Here is a 20,314-nt window from a genome sequence, read left to right as displayed (position 1 = left end):
ACCCAGTGTACATGAGGCCTTGGGGGTAAAGCCCTTACCTAGCTGAAGGAGGACATTGTAAGCGTTGACCATTATAGTGGAATAAAATGTATTAATGTGCACATTTAACTGAAAACAGGGGGCTGTTCCTTGCACGTCTCCGCTGCAGAATCCCTACTGATTTCATTATGTAGGCTGTCGGTGAGGAAGTGAATTTAAGATGTAATGGTAATCGGTAATTATATAACTTCTCTTTCAGGTGATGTGCCTTCAGGATTTCTTTGGTGATGATGACATTTTTATTGCTTGCGGACCAGAAAAGTTCCGTTACCAGGATGATTTCTTGCTGGATGAGAGTGGTAAGAGAGACTTTCAAACTAACAAGTTCAACAAGTGTTCCAAAACTCTCTGTACTGTCCAAGTTTATGTCAGCTCCAAACAGTTCACATTAGATCCAAGAACAACATAAACCCCGCTAAGAAAATATTTCTGTTCCGTATAAGAAACAGATGAGGATATGTTAACAGATTTAGGATTTAAAACATTTTCCTGTACAGACTGAATGACTACACTTACCTTTGAGCTACAATACAAATGTATTTCCACTCTTACAGTCAAATTGGGATAACACCTACTTTATATTTGTAACATGTTCCCATTCACATAGCATTGGAAAAAAATGTAATAATTACTGTTTACCTTTTTACCTTCTTACTTTGTTTTCCACTTTGTATTGTTAGATACTGGGCTGTGGAGTTACATTTACCATATTTGAAGTTGTATTAAACCCAAAAACAAAAAAAGGTAATATATTGCAGTATACCATTCCTTAGGCCCCTTTCACACCTGTCCGCTCCGTCGGCGGACTCTGTTCTGCTCAGCGGGGGATCGATCCGCTGATCCCCGCTGAGCAGGCGGATGACAGCTCCATCTCAGCTCTGTGTGCAGAGACGGAGGTGTCAGGTCCCCACTGTTCAGATCGGATCAGCACAGCCGCCTGTCCGTTTTCATCCGATCCGCCAGACGGATGGAAAATAGGGTTTCCATCCATCCGGATTTGACGAAAAGGATCAGATCAGATGTCAGCGGACATGTCTCCGCTGACATCTGCTGCCCCATAGAGATGCATGGGGCATCCGTTCAGATCTGCCTGAAAAACTGACAGGTGGATCTGAACGGTCCGCATGTGTGAAAGGGGCCTTAAGGTTTAATTCCAGTCAAAACCTAAGTAAGCTAAATTCTACCCTCCCCCCCCCCCTCATTCTTTTCCTATTCTTTCTACCCTATAAAAGGGGAGAAGTCTTGACTTACCTATGCTGAGGCTGCTCTGCTTCAGTTACCCAGGGCCCAGGTTACTCAGGGCCCCAGCGCCAGCTTCAGTGTAGAGGAGGGACTAGTGGGAACCGATGTCCCATAATATGACTATGGGTGACATCACCACGCAGCCTATGCAGCCATTGTCGGCAATCCCTTTTCTGCACTGAAGCCAGCATTGGAGTGATTATCTGACAGGAGTGGGGCAACTTCAGAATAAGTAAGTATAGACGTCTTCCTTTTACTAAGTTGATAGAATAAACTTAGATTGAGGGTGGGAGTAAATTTAAGCTCAATTAGGTTTTTACTGGAATTACACTTTAAATGTGGTGGCTGCATGAATTTTCTTTTTTTAGGCTTTTTGTCCTTTATTTTCACCTGATTATCTAGCCAGTAACAGACTTCCTGCCTTATGGCGTCCACACTTTGGAAGGTGAGCCTGGACATCAGCATAGTCAGCCTGGAGAGAGGGTGGTGACCTAAAAAGCTTTGCAGTGCTTCTCCAAGCAAGAGTATATCCTCTTTCCCCCTGGTCCTCAGGTGTAGCAGTGCCGGCGTTCAAACTGTCACAGCCAGCAACATCATTAACAGGTATCCTGACCCATGTATGGTATGTTATACTACCCCAGCAAGCGCTATTCCACTGACCATGCCCTGCGACGCATTTCATCCTTGTCCAATGCTTAGCCATAGAGGTCAGGCTGTATAACACACCGGGTCAGGTGGAAGGGCAGCATTCTGGATGCCTGTTATTGATGCCACTGGGGAGAGGGCAGTATTAGATGTACTAGCAGATTTAGATGGACTTGACTAACAAAATAAAGATGAACTCCAGCTAAAGCAGTTACAGCAACAACTTTTTCTTTCCATTTTGTTTAAAAATAATAACTGGCCAGATCACCAAGTGAAAATAAATGATAAAAAAAGCCTAAAAAGAAAAAACTATCACAGCCACCACCTTAAGGCCAGGTTCTAATTTGTCTGGCTGTGGTTCCCAGCATGGGGTCTGGTGCGTCCCTGTTCACCGGTTCAGGTGCGAATCAGGTCTGAATTTTAACCTGAATTCGCACCTGAATCGGACCCAAAGACACACAGGATCCTTTTTGAATGCGGACCACAGCCACCCCCAGACCTGTGTAAACCGGCTCCATTGAGAACCGGTCACACTTGATGGTCATGCGAATTGGATGCTGAGAAATCCACATCCAATTTGCATATTTGTGAACCCAGCCTCAAGTATTGCTGAGCTGCAATATATTACATTTTGGTTTTGGGGTTTCTTAGTGACTCTCCGTGACACCTCATTGTGTTGCACTGCAGTGCAGTGACATGCTGCTGTATACATGCAACATGTATAGATTTTTCCGCAAAACTGCACTACATGTCACATCGGCATTGTGCACATTGAAAGCAGTTGTTGTCTATGTGCCCTTACAGTGACTGGTGTTTATCCAATGCAGAAAAACACCAGTCACTGCAAATAGTATGAATGAGCCCTAACAGCAATACAGTGTTCAGGAAATTCTAATACTAGCTGTATATCTTGTAGGAAAAATATCCTGATCAAGGTATTCATTAAAGCATGCCTGTAGGAAATGAAAGATAATTAGGTGGCTGCAGTTGTTAAACAAAGGCCCCCAAAGGCTTCAACATGTAGTCTATTCCAATGTCATGGGAGCTCAATATTCACATGTCAACATGCGGCTCTGAAGAAAGAGTCCTGGCCCATGCCAAATCACTTCCAATAGCTCACTATCGGTGTTTAAATGTGATGCACACCTTCAATGACAAATTTTATCCCTATGCAAAAGGAAGGGGTGAGTCAGATCTCTCTGAGCTCCAAACACTAGCATTCTGAGTGTCCGGGTCGTTAAGGTCTCAAATGCGCTACTGCTAATATATGTGCACTGTCATATTACCGTCTTTTAAGAAAACCTAGAAACTTGGAATTTTGGAAGTTGCTACTGCTGACTCTGAGACATACTGTACCTGTCAGTCTTTTCAGATTTCACTGTCTGCATACTTGTTCTGGGATAGTAAAGAAAGGATCAGGATGATTCAACCTCAGAGCCTATACCTTTAAACAAGTCAGAAATGACGTCTCCAATATTCTCTCTTGTAGTTCATTTCTAGTGCACTATGGGTATATTTAAAGTAGAACTGTGGCAGAGTTAAAACCAGACCATTATATTCTTTAGTAGATTGGTAAAGAGTTAGAAGCTGACATACTTTAATTTTTGTTACTGTGCTTCCTATGAGAGATTTTCCCTAATTTCCCCCGAAGGTATGGCTAAAACTCCACTTCACTGCTATAGTTTGCGCGTAAAGCCTCTTTAATTATTTTAAACTGGTTGCTAACATTTATGTTACTAAAATAAGAACATTCATTAAAATGTCTTCATTACTGCTAAGGAAACAATAATGTGTGGGCTGGATGAACATCATAGGGTAATCAGTATTACGTGGCAATGTATAATCCCGAGTGAAGTGCCAGTATATAGTATGCCAATGCCAGCAAAGAACATACAAGCAGATTTCCTGGAATGTTGATAATAGCATCAAGTGTATTTGATGATGTTCTAATTAATGGGGTTGAGGTTTTGCTGGATTACACAAATGTGGCTTGTTATTTATGACTCTGATCTTACCATTACTAGATACCATGATGACTTTTTCGAAGATGGCACATGCAATCTTGCTCATAAACATATTAAATAAGACCTTGCATTATAATATAAAAAATCATCTGTTAAATATCCTGTAGTTGTTTGTGATACTGTGTTGTTCATGTGAGTTTTTTTTTGCGTTTTCTGTATAAAGTGTAAGGCAGGGGTCTTCAAAGAAAGAATGGGCCAGTTTGAACGCGCTATATTGACTTGTTTCATCAATCCCCCATTGCCTCTAGGCACATAAAGATCAGAAGTCCACCAGGATTGTGAAGGAGGGGGATTGTAATGTCACAGGAACAGCAGACTAGGAAGTCTAGGCAGCAAAAGTGTTGCAAAGATTGTTGAAGGACCATGGCTACTTTGGGCAAGCTGACAACAACACATGTTACGTTTGTTATGTTGCACATTACCATGCTTTGAGTTATAGCAGCCCGTTCAGCTGAATGGGCTGCCAACACACTGCAACAGCCTAAAGCCCACATGTAGGCAGGTGCAGTCTATTTTCTGCACTGCAGGTGGTGCTCATCTGCAGTGGCAATGCAGATAAAGGAGGAATTCGAGGGGTACCTAGTTCCTTTATGGTTTCCTCAGTCACAGGGAGGCAGCTGTCTGATTGGATGCTGACACTCCTTGTGACTTTGGCAGCCATCTTGAGTAGGCAGTTTATTTAAGACCCTGACTCCCGTGTTTGGCATGTATTGTGCGAGTGGCTAGATTCAGAACAGGTCGTCAGGCATCCGTCTGTCAGGGACAGTGCTTAGTGCCAGGGAAAGGTTCCGTAGGAGTAGGGAAAGTGCATGGACACACTGTCTTTCCTGGTAGCCTCCCCATTTGGGTACAGACCTGCCAGGCTGCATTCCACTTCTCGAGAGTGATGCTATTGGCACCACTGAGACTTTAATCTACCGTCTCATCGCTGTTACAACTTATGAGTGTTACCAGTTAGGTTGCCTTCCCACCGGGTCTGTTGTGTATTGCTGGACTTCTGTAACAATATGTTCTTGTTACTGCACTTGGACTGCATGTATTTTCTGCTCACCGCATCACGCCGCACCTAACCACACCCACCTGCACATGCATTGTGTTAGTGTGCATTGCGATGTGCTGCAATGGAGGTGTGCCATTCAAAATGTACTGCATATTACCACAGCACGGTTATTTTATCAACGCTCTCAGCTGTAATGTGCATGGCTACTCCCTTACGTTGGTGGTCTGTGGAAACTCAACTAAATGGATCTTTGTTTCAATGTTTACTTACCCCTCAGAAGGAGCTATTCTTCTTTTGCATTGGCTCTACCTACTGACATCAACAAGGGATTTATTTAGGCACTGGGGGCAGAAGTAGAATGGGTTGAATGTTTGTAGACCCAGAACACCAAGAAGAAGACACAGGACATGTGCCACATGTGACAAAGTTAAGCAAAGCCAATACTAGGCTGTCTTTTATTGCCATAGTCTTCACTGATATGCACAGTTTTTTTATCCAAATCTGAGGTGCAGTGTGTATAATATAATAGTATAGATACAAAATCAAGGTCTCCATTATCATGCACTATGGATTAAACTATACATAGCAAATCATTTATTTATTTATTTGTTTTGTTTTTAGTAAGTCGCAAAGTCGTTCGATTTTGCCATTCAAGATTGTGATCATTAAGATTCCCACCCACTGCCACTTATGTTACTATTTATCCCTATCGAAGGTGTGCTTTGCTGGATTTTCTTTTAACGCATTGCAGTAAAATGGCAACATGTGGGCATCACCTTATCTTTGGCCGTACTAATGTTTCATTCTGACACACAACACAGTATCCATTCACAGAACAATCATTGAATGATTACAAGGATAATCTATCATGTTGGTAAACATCTTTGTGAGAACAAGCACTTCTGCCACTTGTGAATACTTTATATGGCTCGAGAGTTATTCCTGTACTGTTCTTCTCTCAAGTGTTTGCATTGATTGGAGTTTTATTCTTCTGAAATAAAAATGACACATAAATTTAAAAAGGTGAGCCCAGGGATTTTATCGTTGTCCCCCACATACCTATGTATAAAGGCCGTCAATGTCAGGACAGACCACATGCTTCTGCATATTTGCACCAGAACCAAGGCATTTACACACTGCTCACCTAGAGACTTTATCATGCTCTGCCACAAAGAAACACACCTCCATCAGGGTGCTCCCCCAGGGGTGTTTTTTTTTTATTACATTCTTACTATTTTATTGGATTGTATTTCCTCATCATTTCTATGTGGAGTTGATGGTGGCAATTTTTGCAGCAGTGAAGTTCCAGTTGGAAAGTATATATGACTGTACGTCCAGTAGACTGACTCTTCCATTTACTGTTATGGCAGCTGGATCACTTGTCACCCCCTGGACTTCTGTGTGGAATGCTCTGACGGAGAGACAGTGAGGAGGAAAATGTGCCGCCATATGAGGAAATCCCAGTAGGAACTTCATGTTGCACTCTTACAACCATCATCCTAAACAAAATCAGTATGGTGGATATCTCATCTTAACAGCTGTTAGGCCATGTCCACAAGGGGCTTTAGCTTGTCTAAGAACAGTTCGTAATACAGTACAAGCTGCTTTTACAAAGTCTTAACAAAGCAGAATTCTCGATACTGGGCTTCTAGTGAGTGGTAGCTTACTATTTAACAATTCTCTATTTGCCCATTGGCCATTCATGTGAAGCCACAGTATGTCACAAAGAGATAAATCGGAGATTGGATTATGTTTTGCTTTGTGTCTATAAAGGTTACTTTGCGTTAGAAACAGGGAAGCTTAGACTTCTTTTTGATAATGTGTGACTGGCGCAAAATTAAACAACGTCCCCTCCTATATTTAAATTACCAGACGCAGCTAAAGTGACTCCACTACTTATGGAGATAAACATAATGTGTTATAAGTAAAAGAAGCCCCAATATGTTTTTCTCAAATTCTGTGATAACGCACAGTGCCCCCCCCCCCCCCCCATGATGCCACATTTGGCACCTTTAGGGGGGGGAATGGGGAGCGGGTACCTGGTTTTGCCGGAGGCTCGGCCCCCCTTCTTCTCCTGCAGCCTCCAGGGACACTTCACAGGTCCCAGAAGGCTGCAGCCCATTCACAAAGTGCAATGCACTTTGCACATGCACAGTAGGAAACCAACTGGGAAGCCACAAGAATTCAGTTTCCCTTAGTCAGGATGGCGGCACCAGCATCTGATAGCCAATTGAAGAATCAGCCCTGGCAAGGACTACGCTAGATGCCTAGACAGGTAAGTGCCCTAATTTTAAAAGTTAGCAGCTACAGTATTTTTAGCTGCATACTTTGAATTTTTGGGTAGGGAGCCTGGAGCTTCCCTAGGTTTTTGTGCTGCAGCACGGCACTACCATCTTCCTTGCCTAGGTGAGAATAATGTACCGCAGGGCTTTATTTCCCAGCACATCTGTGAAGGCAGCACGGTATGGAAGTCCCAATGCTTGCCAGATCTACATATGTGTAGAACTCCCCCTCGGTGTGTTCACAGATTTGCTGCAGGGCTCTGCCAGGACACACCTAACCTCTGCAATCTGTATTTTGCACTCCTGACCCCTGAACTCTGCAATAACCACTCCTGACCCTTGTACTCTGTGTGATAACCACCCCTGACCCCTGCACACTGTGTGTCACATACACATGACCCCTGCAGAACAACCAAATCTGTGTGATATGCACTTCTGACTGCTGCACCCTGTTCATTATGCCATTATGCACTCCTGAGCCCTGCACTTTATGGGTTACACACTCCTGACCCCTGCACAGTGTGCGCTACCCACTCCTGACCCCTGGATTCTCTGTAGTACCTATTCCTGATCCCTGTATGCTACAGACCCCTGATCTCTGCACTCTACATTCCTGAGCCCTGCACACTTTTCATTACATACTCCTGTCCCCTGGATAATAGACACTGTGGGGTTGAATTACTAAAGGCATATAGACTAGGCATCTTGCAAGTGAAGTTACTGCAGAGCTTGAAAAATAAGGGGGTGCTCTGACGATTTTCACAATCCAATCATGTGTAAGCAAAAATGCTGTTTTTTTTTTTTTTTTTATTTTCCTTGCTTGCAATTGGATATTCTTTGAAATATAATGCTTCATCTCATTTACTAAGCCCTAGAGCAGTGATGGCGAACCTTGGCACCCCAGATGTTTTGGAACTACATTTCCCATGATTCTCAACTACACTGCAGAGAGAATGAGCATCATGGGAAATGTAGTTCCAAAACATCTGGGGTGCCAAGGTTCGCCATCACTTCCCTAGAGCAACTGCACTTGAAAATTGTTCATTCTATTTACTTTTAGTAAACCAACCCCTATATTGTCTTGCTCTCTGTGTGTTACTCATTCCTGAGCCCTGCCGCCTGCATGTTACACACTCCTGAGTCCTGCACTCTGTATGTTATACACCCCTGAGCCCTGTGCTATGTGCATTACTCACTCCTGGCCACTGCACGATAGACACTATGGGGGAGATTTACTATAACTGGACTACTCAGAATTTGGTGCAGCTGTGCATAGTAGCCAATCAGCTTTTAACTTTAGCTTGTTCAATTAAGCTTTAACAATAAAACCTGGAAGCTGATTGGTTTCTATGCAGAGCTGCACCAGATTTTGCACTTTCCAGTTTTAGTAAATCTCCCCTTAAATTGTACATTTCATGCACCAGACTTATACGCTCTGCATGCTAAGCTTTATATGGCATACTCCTGACCACTGCACTTTGGAGAAAATTGTAGGGTTGATATACTAAAACTGGAAAGTGAAAAATCTGGTGCAGCTGTTTGTGGTAGCCATTGAACTTCATCTTGTTCAATTAGACTTTGACCAAAAAACTGGAAGCTGATTGCCTTCCTCTGGATCAACTGTGTATATAGGATTGTATGATTCCCCCCCCCCCCCCTTTTATTGGTTGAACTAGATGGACTTGTGTCTTTTTTTTAACCAGACTAACTATGTAACTATGATTCATTTTCTGTGTAGAGCTTCGCCAGATTTTTCACCCTCCAGTTTTAGTAAATCAACCCCTATGTATGTGAATCAAATCCTTTGAAAATATTGGGATGCCGAGTTGCATGTGTTTTACAAAGCACAAGTATGAATAGGGCCTGGGTACAGGTTCACTTTAGCCCTAAACACTAAGTTATTCCTTTTGAAATGCTTGCCTTGACATTCACAGTCAATAGAAATCAGTTGCCTTAGAACTGGCTGCTAGATTTTACTTAGATGAATTGCAGGTATTTTGTTACAAGTAGCTATTTCATCTTGCTTGTGATACTAATCTGGGTTATGAAAATAAATTGTTTTATTGGGATAAATGCCAAAAGCTCCAGGTCCCTGTGCCAAGAAAAGCAGTGCTGGCACCAAAACCAACCGATTAAGGTTACATTTAGATATTTTGATTTGGACCTTCATCGGTATTTGCACAGTGCAGATGTTACTGCACCTCTGGTGTAAACCCAACTTTCAACATTTTTTTCTGTAGCGCTACCCCCCAGGAGCCGCTTGAATAATCAGTCTCCCACTGATTATTCCACAGCCAGTTACAGGGTATTTTCACACAGCCAGGTGTACACACTCTTTTGCTCGTTGTCTCCAAAACCCAGTCTAGGGGATGTGTTTTTTTTTGGGGGGGAGGGGAGAACTTGGATAGGAAAAGGGATTTGGTAGGATACTCTAAATTAACTATTCACAAGGTTGGACAAATTCTTCAATAGAACTGTGTAGTCAACTGTCAGTAGAACTATGAAGCAGGCTGTACAGAATTAAGTAAGTCCCTTTGTAGTCGAAGGAATTTAGTGGACTTTGCTTCTTCAAGACACTAGCCAGTTGGCTTACACCCATTATTCTGACTTCTAGCACACATAGGGGGATTTAGCAACAGCAATCTCTAGGATCCCTTTTCGGGGGTCTGTACTCACAAGGCCCTGGCCACAGGTCACCTTCCTCCATGATACCAGTCAGGATCCATGGACATCCTCCCTCAGTCAGCTTGCAAAAGAACCATGGGTTTCAACTTCAGTGTTTCAGGCCCTCAGGTTGCCCACAGGAGGCCACATGGCAGCCTGTGCCTGAGGAGAGGCAGCAGTCCCCACCCCACCTGGACCTCTCCTTGTAGAGGAAGACTGGCCCAGAGCCCATGTGTTCTTCAGATATAAATACAGTTACCCAGCATGCCTTGGGGCTTATCCTCTTCTAATAGGCCAGGGCTGTATAAACATCCCATGCTTTCATCTGCCAGATTTCTGCCCTCTATCCAGTATACTCCATTGCTACTGGATCAGTGTGAAACATCAAGACAGCATGAGCAGCACCAGAACACACTGAGCAGCCTCTGCTAAACAATCACAGCTCTTTGTTAAGCAGACAGCATATACATTTGCCTAGCTGTCTCCCTGTTAGGCAGAGAAACCAAAAATGATATACACTCACTCTAGAACCTAACTAGGAGGGTGCTAAATTTCTATAGGCTATGCATAAAAATTACTGTACTACAAGGAACTGCAATTCCTAAACCTACAAGTACCAAACAGCATTTTTATGGCAGTTCACTTTTCTGAATTCATGAGTGCATTTTGTGTTCTGCTCAGAGTTCTCCTTTAATTCATTAACATTCTGTCTGAGACGCTAATTAGCATGACTTTAATATGTAATCACACATGTCGTGTATAGATCTTTTTTTTCTTGGCATCTCGCTTCTTCTTCATGTTGCTCATCACTCGGGGGCACAGCAAGAAAACACAGTTTTTACAGTGTCTGAGGAGCAGATCCCTGGAGATAACCTATTCTAAGGATGGTTTAAGTTATTCAGGAAATCTGCAGTTGCTATGGAGCATAAATCACATGGGCTGATATGGCTGGTCGGCACTCACATAAACACAGCAGGTTCGAGGTTTGCAATTCCTTGTAGTATGATATTTTTTAAACACTGTTTCTTCTGTTTGAAAATCAGTCAATCGTATTTCATTTATAAAATTTCCTGTAAAACTGCAGAAATGAGAGAAGGAGAAGTATTCCATATCAGCTAATCATCTTCTCTTTCCGGTGCCAGGAAGAAAATTCAAGTGGTGGGTTGCTATAGGTAGCACCAATAATTTTCTTATTTTCCATCTATTGTAGCACGTTATCACATAGATGTTGCCACGTTGGCCCCAGGAAAACAAAAAAATGTATCAAATACTTACCATAATTTTCCTTTTCTGGTGTCAACCCATAGAAGCATACAATCATGTGTACTGTATGTTGTCATGTTGGTACCAGGGAAACAGGAAAATGATCAAATACTTAGCTTAATTTTTCTTTTCTGATGCAAACCCATGACAGCATAGCACCATGTGTATGTTGCCATATTGGTCCCAGGAAAACAGAAAATTGTTTTAAATACTTACTGCAATTTTCCTTTCCTGGCACCAATCCATGGCAGCATACTATCAAATGTATGTTGCCTTGTTGGCTCCAGGAAAGCAATAAATTGTATCAAATACTTACCATAATTTTCCCTTTTTGACTCCAATCCATGACAGCTACCACATGTATGTCACCATGTTGGTGCTACAAAAATGGAAAATTGTATCATGTTCTTACTGTAATTTTCTCCTTGATCAGTTGCCCTTGTGCTGGGGCGTACATTACAGCCTGTATGTCCCATTCAAACAAGCAGGATAATGCCCAGACATATCCAAAATATTTTACATGTACATGTATGATCATAAAAAATAAGTGCAGCGCAAACAATTAATTATTACCATCATAAATTCATTAAAAAGTCTCTCGTTAAAAAGTCATATTGAAGCCCAAAAGTCCCTCATGAATGAAAACTGAAGTCCAAGAAGAGTGCTGGAAAGGAAATCCAATAGAGGTGACACTCCTGTCACCAGAAAGCACTAAAATGCGAACAAATAACAACCCCTGTATTACCAGTGGGTAAGACAAGCTCTCATCATATCAGTGAACGGACAGGATCTCCTTGACTAATCCACTTAGCACAAATGGTAAGATAGCCTTGGGTGAGGTATCAAACCTCCGTGCCTCCGATGGGGTGACTGCACACTCAGACAGGCATAAATAAGAAAGAAGAAATCTAAGTGTATACCATTTAAACACTGTATTTATTGGATAAGTAATACACTTACAGACATTCCTTCAATATCAAGCAGAAACTCCTTAGCGTGAGGCCGATGCCATTCAGCTCCACAAGACAGCAGCAGGTGATGGCAGTTGGTAAGGCTCTACTTCCGGTACGTGTTATGTCCTACAAGACTTCGTCAGCGGGGGTGGAGCCAACTGGTCACCTGTACACTTAAATAGCAAAGCCGCAGCCGTAGATACCAAATAGGTCCAGGCAGCAAATAACTTTAATGTAAGCCTAAAAGACGGACATCTTCTGATGTATATGGATGTTTTTTTTGTCATGAGATAGCAGCGGGTACGTCTGTGGTTTTTATTACATATGCGCTCTTACCCTTCTTTAGGGGTGTATAGCGTATTTTGCCATGATAACAGGAATTATATACTTTACAGGTGCCTAGGAAATTTTAGCTCCATTTGGGGTATTTTATTAGGCACGTTTGTAATTCCTGTGTGTAGTACCTGTTTCTGGCCACTAGATGTCCGTCTCTTAGGCTTACATTGAAGTTATATGCTGCCGGGATCTATTTGGTATCTATGGCAGCGGCTTTGCTATTTAAGTGTAGGGGTGACCAGTTGGCTCCACCCCTGCTGACGAAGTCCCACAGGACGTAATGTGTATGAGAGGTGGAGCCTTACCGACTGACGTCACCCGCTGATTTCTCATGGAGCCGAGCGGTATCGGCCTCACGCTACGGAGTTACTGCTTGTTATTGAAGAAATGTCTGTAAGTGTATTACTTAATCAATAAATACGGTGTTTAAATGGTATACACTTAGAATTCTTCTTTCTTATTTATTCCTCCCCATCGGAGGCACAAAGGTTTGGTACCTCACCCAAGGCTATCTTACCATTTGTGCTAAGTGGATCATTCAAGGAGATTCTGTCCGTTCACTGACATGATGAGAGCCTGTTTGACCCACTGGTATTACAGGGGTCGTCGTTATTTAAGGTGAGCGCATTTTAGTGCTTTCTGGTGAAGGGAGTATCACCTCTATTGGATTTCCTTTCCAGCACCCTTCTTGGACTTTTCATTTTTCATTCATGAGGGACTATTGGGCTTCAATATGACTTTTTAATGAGAGGCTTTTTAATCAATTTATGATTTCAATAATTTATTGTTTGCGCTACACTTATTTTTTATCATCATATCTGTCTAGGCTTTAGTAATTTATCTGGGTTAGGGTTCAGCTTGCATATTCACTTATTGTTGCTGCTGATTGCGCTGATTGCTCTTTTTTCTACTACACGTACATGTATGTATGCAAGTGTATTGAAGATAGAAAAAGACTGATTATTTTAGCATTATACTGGTATACCTTGGTGAAAAACTTCAGATTGTGCAGCTGGCGAATGACATACGTGGCTTGATTGGCAAGTGATGCCTCTAGTAGTCTCAGCGTAGCTCATGGGCAGGGGCATATCTACAGCAAAGGCAAGGTATTTTTGAGGGGGACAACGCCTGTACCGGGATGATGCCTGCAGCTGCAAGCATCAGCCTGGTATCGTTTTTTAGAGCCAATGTTCTGCGGAAAACTCCAACTTGCCGAGAACCCCAATCACGTCACTTCCAGCGAGTGTACACCAGGAATAATTAGAGATTTCGACCACTTGGTGTTTTCACAGAACAGGCAGCAGCCTATACACTCCGGTAAATGCTATCATGGTGCTACTAACCAAAAACATGGCCGCCACAGCAGCGACAACTAGCGGGCGAACTAACAATGTCTATTCATTATAGCATGTCTTGGAGTGTAAAGGCCGCTGGTATTCTGTGAAAACACCAAGTAGTCGAAATCTCCAATTATTATTATTCTCCATAAAAAATACCTGTCACATACCTATTGCTGTCACAAGGATGTTTACAGAAAAAGGATCACCTTTGGATACTAAAATTTATGTCGTTTTTCGCCATTGCACGGGTGTGCTCAATTTTAAAGCAGCTGGGGTGGGACACATTTAGATGGGGGGTGCCCAATTTTAGTCTTGCCTAGGGTAGCACAAAACCAAAATACACCACTGCTCATCGGCTGAGTTTAGACGTACAGCAGACCTTGATGCCCCTCTGAAAAGTGATCTGTAGTGGATCACCTGACAGGTGGTGAGGTGCAAATATGTCACCTCCTCACTGTCTGTTTTAACCCTGTAGATTTTGCACCATTGCGCCACAACCGTGTGCATTACAAGGAGTTGCAGGACGGTTGCAGCTTGGCCCCATTCCCTTGAATAGGACGCATTCAGAAGCCACAGCATGTGTACAACCTGTCTGGCTGCCTCAGAACCTTAAGTGTCGGGGTCAGCAAAAATGCAGCTCAGCCACCTGTTTTTACTTCCCCCTGACCGCAAGTGTAGATAGGCCCAAAGAGTGTAGATCTCTCACTGGTCGAGGATCTAGCATGTATGACCACGCTCAGAATATTAGTTACCCTACCACTCTAATTCTATGATTAAAGTGGTGCAACTACAGAATGGCCTTACCTTGCTTGGTTGGCAAGTGATGCCTCTGGTCTGGGGGTAGCTCGACCCTCGTAATCTTCTTGTCTTGAATTGTAGGATCTTGCCTCGTTTTCCAGTCTCTTAGCGTTATGTCAGAATGCCGAGCTGCCCCTTCCTGGGATTTAAAAGATTCCTTTTAAAGACATTATATCGCCATAGACCTTGAAAACAAGAACTACAAAGTGTGAAATATGAGACAAACCGGTAGCTTCAGCAAAGCCGTTTTATATTGTAACCATCTGTCTCCCACGCCGTAGTAAACATCATTTCTTTGAGCTATCATGGCCATCATTGTCTGCTAGCAAAGACCATCAACTGTAACACATTTGTGAAAATGCCAGAAAAGCATTAGTCACTCAAAGACATAAATAAGCTGCCTTCAGATGAAGATGAAGGAGGTTTCAAAAGTGACCTGGAATATACACTCACATATTTCATTAGAAATACTTTTACTATTACTGTGTAACATGCTGTCATTGCTTTGCCAATGCAAAAGAAAACTGATCTGGTTGGTTACCATAGGCAATATGATAGTTAGTTACATAGAAGTTAAGGTTGAATAAAGACAATAGTCCATCCAGTTCAACCTGTAAGGTGTGTGTGGCCGTAATCATTTTACATACCCCTGAATGTTTTGATCCTTGAGGTGTACATCCAAGAGTCTTTTAAAAGTAGCCATACTCCCCGCAGTTACTACCATTTGTGGTAGAAAATTCCACAGTCTTGTAGCCCTTACTGTAAAGAACCCCCTGCGTAGCCTGAGGTTAAAAAGCTTCTCTAATCGCATTGTATGGCCCCAGGTCCTCATGCATTCCTTGCGACTGAATAGTTTTTTTTCTATGTTGAGATCCCCGTTGAGGTATTTATAAATCACTATCATGTCCCCTCTCAGGCATCTCCTCTCTAGGGAGAATAAATCAAGCGCTTGTAAGCGCTCTTCATAATTAAGGTCCTCCAATCCCCTAATCTTTTGTATTTTTCTCCAACTTTACTTTACTATCGGGGACACGACAGCGTTCCCGATCATGTGACTACCATGATTGGCTGTCAAAGTGGTCACATGATTGGGAGCCCATCTCTTTGGCTCTCATTCATGGCTAGAGACCGAGAGTTGTCTATGACAGCTCAGCCACTGTGTGCTGTTCCCTTAGCCTCAGCCATCCATAGAAGCATATGTGTGACATGTGGTATTTAAAGCCCACCCTCTTTAACCTCTTGCCGCCCATGTAGCCCATACAGTATATGAAGTGGCAAGAAGTTAAATCTGAAGCCAAGGCACAATTGTTTCTCCTCAGGAAAGAGGATTCCTGTTTGGGAAAAACGCATCAGTGGGAGCGGCTCTGTGCCGTCATCACGCATCGAGCCCCGAGTTGGTGCTGTACATACTCATAGCGTTTGTTTGCCCCTACTGAGATGTGACTGCATTATCTTTAAAATTAAATACATTTTAGGGCCAATTGTGGTGACAGATGTTTTGCCGCATGGCTCAGGCTTTCATGGCTGACAAGTGTGAATTCGTTATTAAGCTTTATGAGCCCTATGAGACTTTTCTCCTTTATTTCATTTGGGTACTACCCATGGATCGGAGTGTTGGTTAAAGAAAGAGATACCTTTTTGCTGTTATCATACTGAAGCTGGCTGCTTGGACCCTCAGTATTATATAAAGCACTTTGGCACTTTTTTTCTGGTAAAACCTGTTCCTTTGGGAAGTGGCACCTGAACACTAGAAGCACTTTAAGGATGTTTGAATGTCACTTAAAGCACCCTAATTCACTGGTGAACTTTTCATACATTTTTTGGACTTTTTGACACATACACTACAGCACTATATGCAGTATACGAAGCTACTCTTCTATGAGTTCTATGATATGTAACTACTTGTTCTGGATCAGTGACTTACATGGTAGTGAAGGACCACAGCATTGTGCCTTTAAAAAGGCATCTACCATATTTTTGTCTTTACAGACTCTTCATGTATTATTTTAAAAGATTAAAGTGGTACTCACCCCCTTCCCCTATGTTTTTTTAATCTTATCTGTATTTCTGGGTTCTCTTCAAAACATACCGTATACTTGCCCGCACAGCAAATCCAGCGCAGTCCCACTACTTGGGTGACACACATCAGGAATGTGCCGCCATCACGGTCCTCTAAGGTCTAACAGGACCAAGATGGCAGCACCGGGCCGAGCAAACTCTATTTGTTCCAACAAACATCATGTTTTGCCAGGACAAGCTGGATCATTCTGGAAAACCTGGAGATCACCTTACGAACTCTGAGGGAGTTCGACTGTATCCTGAATTTTTCAGAAGTCTGCTCTAGTTCCGTCCACAAAGCTTGGACTATCTGGGTCTGACTCTGGACTCAGCCTTAGCCAGAGTGCTCCTTCCTCTGGACAAACTCCAGAAACTGCAGGCTGCAATTTGTCTCCTATTTTCCAGCAGATGGTCATCCCTCCAGATTTGCATGCGGGTGCTGGGCCTGATGGTGTCTATCTTTGAGGCGGTACCATTTGCACATACCAGGTCCCTGCAAAGCGAGATTTTTGCCCAAATGGGACAAGAATCTGCAGACTCTGGACAGTCAGATCCGGCTGAGCCAGGGAACGAAAGAGTCCCTGGTATGGTGGCTTCTTCTCCGGCGATTCGTCTGGGCAAATCCTTCCTCCCCTTGTATTGGACAGTGGTCACCACGGATGCCAGCCTGTCCGGGTGGGGAGGCGAAAATTCTGATCAGGGGGTCTGGACACTGGAAGAGTCCAGACTACCAATCAATGTCCCGGAACTCTGAGCGATCTGTCTGTGCCTTGAACATTGGATGGACCGTCTTCGGGGATGTCCAGTGCGCATTCAATTGGACAATGCCATGGCCATGTCAATCACCAGGGGGGCACAAGTGTCCTTTTGGCTCTCGTGGTAGCCGGCATTCTAAGGGCATTCTAAGGTGGGCAGAATGTTTGGTTCCAGTCCTCGCCACCATACACATTCCCGGGATGGAAAACTGGCAGGCGGATTACCTCAGTCGGCAGGCGCTGGACCAAGAGGAGTGGTCCCTTCATCCGGAGGTGTTTCATCAGCTGTGTCTCCAGTGGGACATCCCTGAGGTGTATCTGTTGCCGTCTCCGCTCAACAGAAAGGTGCAGAGGCTTGTGGCACGGTCACAGAATCCTCGGGCAGACGCCACAGACGTGCTGGTGGCCCCGTGGGGTCAGTATAGTTACGCCTTCCCTCTTATCAAGCTTCTGCCAAGGCTTCTACACAGGATCAAGCCAGAAGGGATTCTGGTCATCTTAGTGGCCCCAGACTAGCCTCGCCGGGCTTGGTAGGCCAATCAGGTGCGGCTAGTCATCAACGTACCTTGGAAGCTTCCTCTCAGGGAGGACCTGCTGTGCCAAGGGCCAATCTTCCATCCTGCTTTACAGTCGCTGGCTTTAATGGTTTGGCTGTTGAATGGCAGGTGCTGAAGGATAGAGGTTTGTCTGAGTCGGTGATTCCAACGCTGTTAAAAGCTAGGAAATATACTTCTTGGAAGATCTAACATTGTACCTGGAAGACGTACATTGCATGGTGTGAGCCTCTTGGGGTTCATCCTAGCTCTTTTTCGGTGGCTCAGATATTGACCTTCCTTCAACGGGAGGTTGAGCAGAAACTGGCCTTGAGTACTATCAAGGGCCAGGTGTTGGCCTTGGTGGTCTTCTTTCAATGGTCCTTGGCTACACACTCCCTGGTGCATACTTTTCTTAAGGGATTTCAGCACTTGGCTCCTCCAGTGTGGCCCCCGTTCTCTCCTTGGGACCTCAGTTTGTTGCTCTCAGTCCTTCAGAAGCCTCTTTTTAGAGAATCTTCAGGAGATTCCCATGCTTACGCTGTCCCAGAAGGTGGCCTTTTTGATGGCTATCACCTCTGCCTGCAGGGTGTCGGAATTGGCGGCGTTATCTTGTCGTTCGCCTTAGTTGGTGGTTCCCAGGGATAAGGTGGTTCTCTGCCCCTGTCCGTTGTTCCCTCCAGAGGTTGTCTCTGATTTTCATTTGAATGAAGACATTGTGTTGCCTTCCCTGTGTCCCAGGCCAAAGCATCTTAAGGAAATTGTTTTGCATGCCTTGGATGTGGTCAGGGTGATTAGGGTGCACCTGGCAGTCTTTTAGAAAGTCAGACTCTATTTGTGCTCGCGGGTGGGCCTTTGGAAAGGGTTATCCGCTTCCTCTGTGACCGTTTCCAGATGGATCAGACAGACGGTGATTAAGGCCTATTCCATCAAGGGTCAGGTTCCTCCTTTCCCTGTCAAGGCGGACTCTACTCGGGCGCTCAGTGCCTCCTGGGCCTTTCATCATCAGGCGTCAGTGATGCAGGTTTGCAAGGCGGCCACCTGGTCGTTGGTGCACACTTTCACAAAGTTCTATAAAGTGGATGTGTTGGCATCTGCGGATGCTTCTTTTGGCCGCAAGGTTTTGCAGGCTGCTGTTTAGAGGACCTGGTCCTTTTTATGGGTGTATTTTTTTCAGGTGGGCTTCTGTTTTTTTGGTTGAGCTCCTGTTTACCTAATTGGCTATAGTTTAGCCTTGGGAATTTCCTTTTTCGCTGTGTCCACCCCTCATGTTTAACACTACTTTGGGACGTCCCAATGGTTTAGAAGATCAGGGGCTGTGTCCATCAATGAACGAAAGAGAAAATGGGATTTTTGACTCACCGTAAAATCCATTTCTCTGATGTTCATTGATGGACACAGCACTGTAACGGATCACCCGGCACCCCAACTGGGTACCTTCGTTGATGGATGCTCTTAGTGCTTCCCAAGGGCTCCAAGCACTCCACCAGACACCGTAACCACTTCAGACCCCACGAACCGCCGCAGCTTGGTTAGGGTCTCGCCATCTCCTACCCACCTTGGACCTACGACAAGGCTCCAGGTTCCAGTGGGTGAACCTCTCTTTCCCCAGAGTGCAGCAGGAACAAGCTCTTACACAAGCTCTTACAAGAGCTTAGTGATTATCCAAGGGAGTATGAAGGACATAGCAATCCCTTGTAGCATATTCCCCCAATGAGAGACAGGACTCTAGATTGAGGGTGAAGTATAACTCAACTTTATTGAACAAGAAACATACTTTTATACCGTTTTCTCCCACAAGGTTACTGCCCAGGTGGACCTTGTTAAAAACAGGCCCTGACATTCACAATCCAATGAAAACAGATTTTTACACTCCCATACAGTGTACACAAAGATATACACTGTGGGACAATCCCCCCTCCCCCTTAGCAGCCAATCCACATATACATATACATCCCAAAATAAGTTTATCTTAAGGCAGACAGAACAATGTGAGGTCATTAACATTTAACAATAAGACAGGCACAATCCACATTCCCTCCCAATACACAAACAATAGGGAAGTCTGCCAATGACAGTCTGTGTGTCTCTCTCACAGACAAGCACATGGAATACACTGTGTAAGGTGGTATTAAATCTTCATATTTCTATATGAAGATATGGTTGACAAATATTACTGTCCCATCTGAAGCAATTCAAACCATTAAGTATCTGCTCCTCCCCTCCAGTGGCTGTGAATACCGTCACAAGCACCCACCCCTCTGTGGAGTTGTAACTCTTTTGACACTGCTTGTAAGAAAACTGAGTACCTATAGCAGAGAGAGGGAGTATATCCCCTTGGACTGCCCATAGGCGTAGCCAGAATTTTATTCTGCCTAGTGT

The 20,314-nt window shown here is 43.8% G+C and overlaps 1 protein-coding gene across 2 annotated transcripts in view; it reads left to right on the top strand.

Annotated features, from left to right (window-relative positions):
- The window catches only part of DCLK1 (doublecortin like kinase 1), a 518,012-nt gene that overhangs the window by 217,677 nt on the left and 280,021 nt on the right, over positions 1-20,314 (top strand). For both annotated transcript variants that reach the window (XM_082246215.1, XM_082246216.1), the window contains exon 4: positions 239-338. In XM_082246215.1, the coding sequence (XP_082102341.1) occupies positions 239-338 (100 nt within the window). The remainder of the gene's footprint in view (positions 1-238; positions 339-20,314) is intronic.

This window comes from Pelophylax lessonae, assembly GCF_965119305.1.
Source record: "Pelophylax lessonae genome assembly, chromosome: 2".
Taxonomy (NCBI): domain Eukaryota; kingdom Metazoa; phylum Chordata; class Amphibia; order Anura; family Ranidae; genus Pelophylax; species Pelophylax lessonae.
This window is presented reverse-complemented; position numbering and strand designations above follow the sequence as displayed.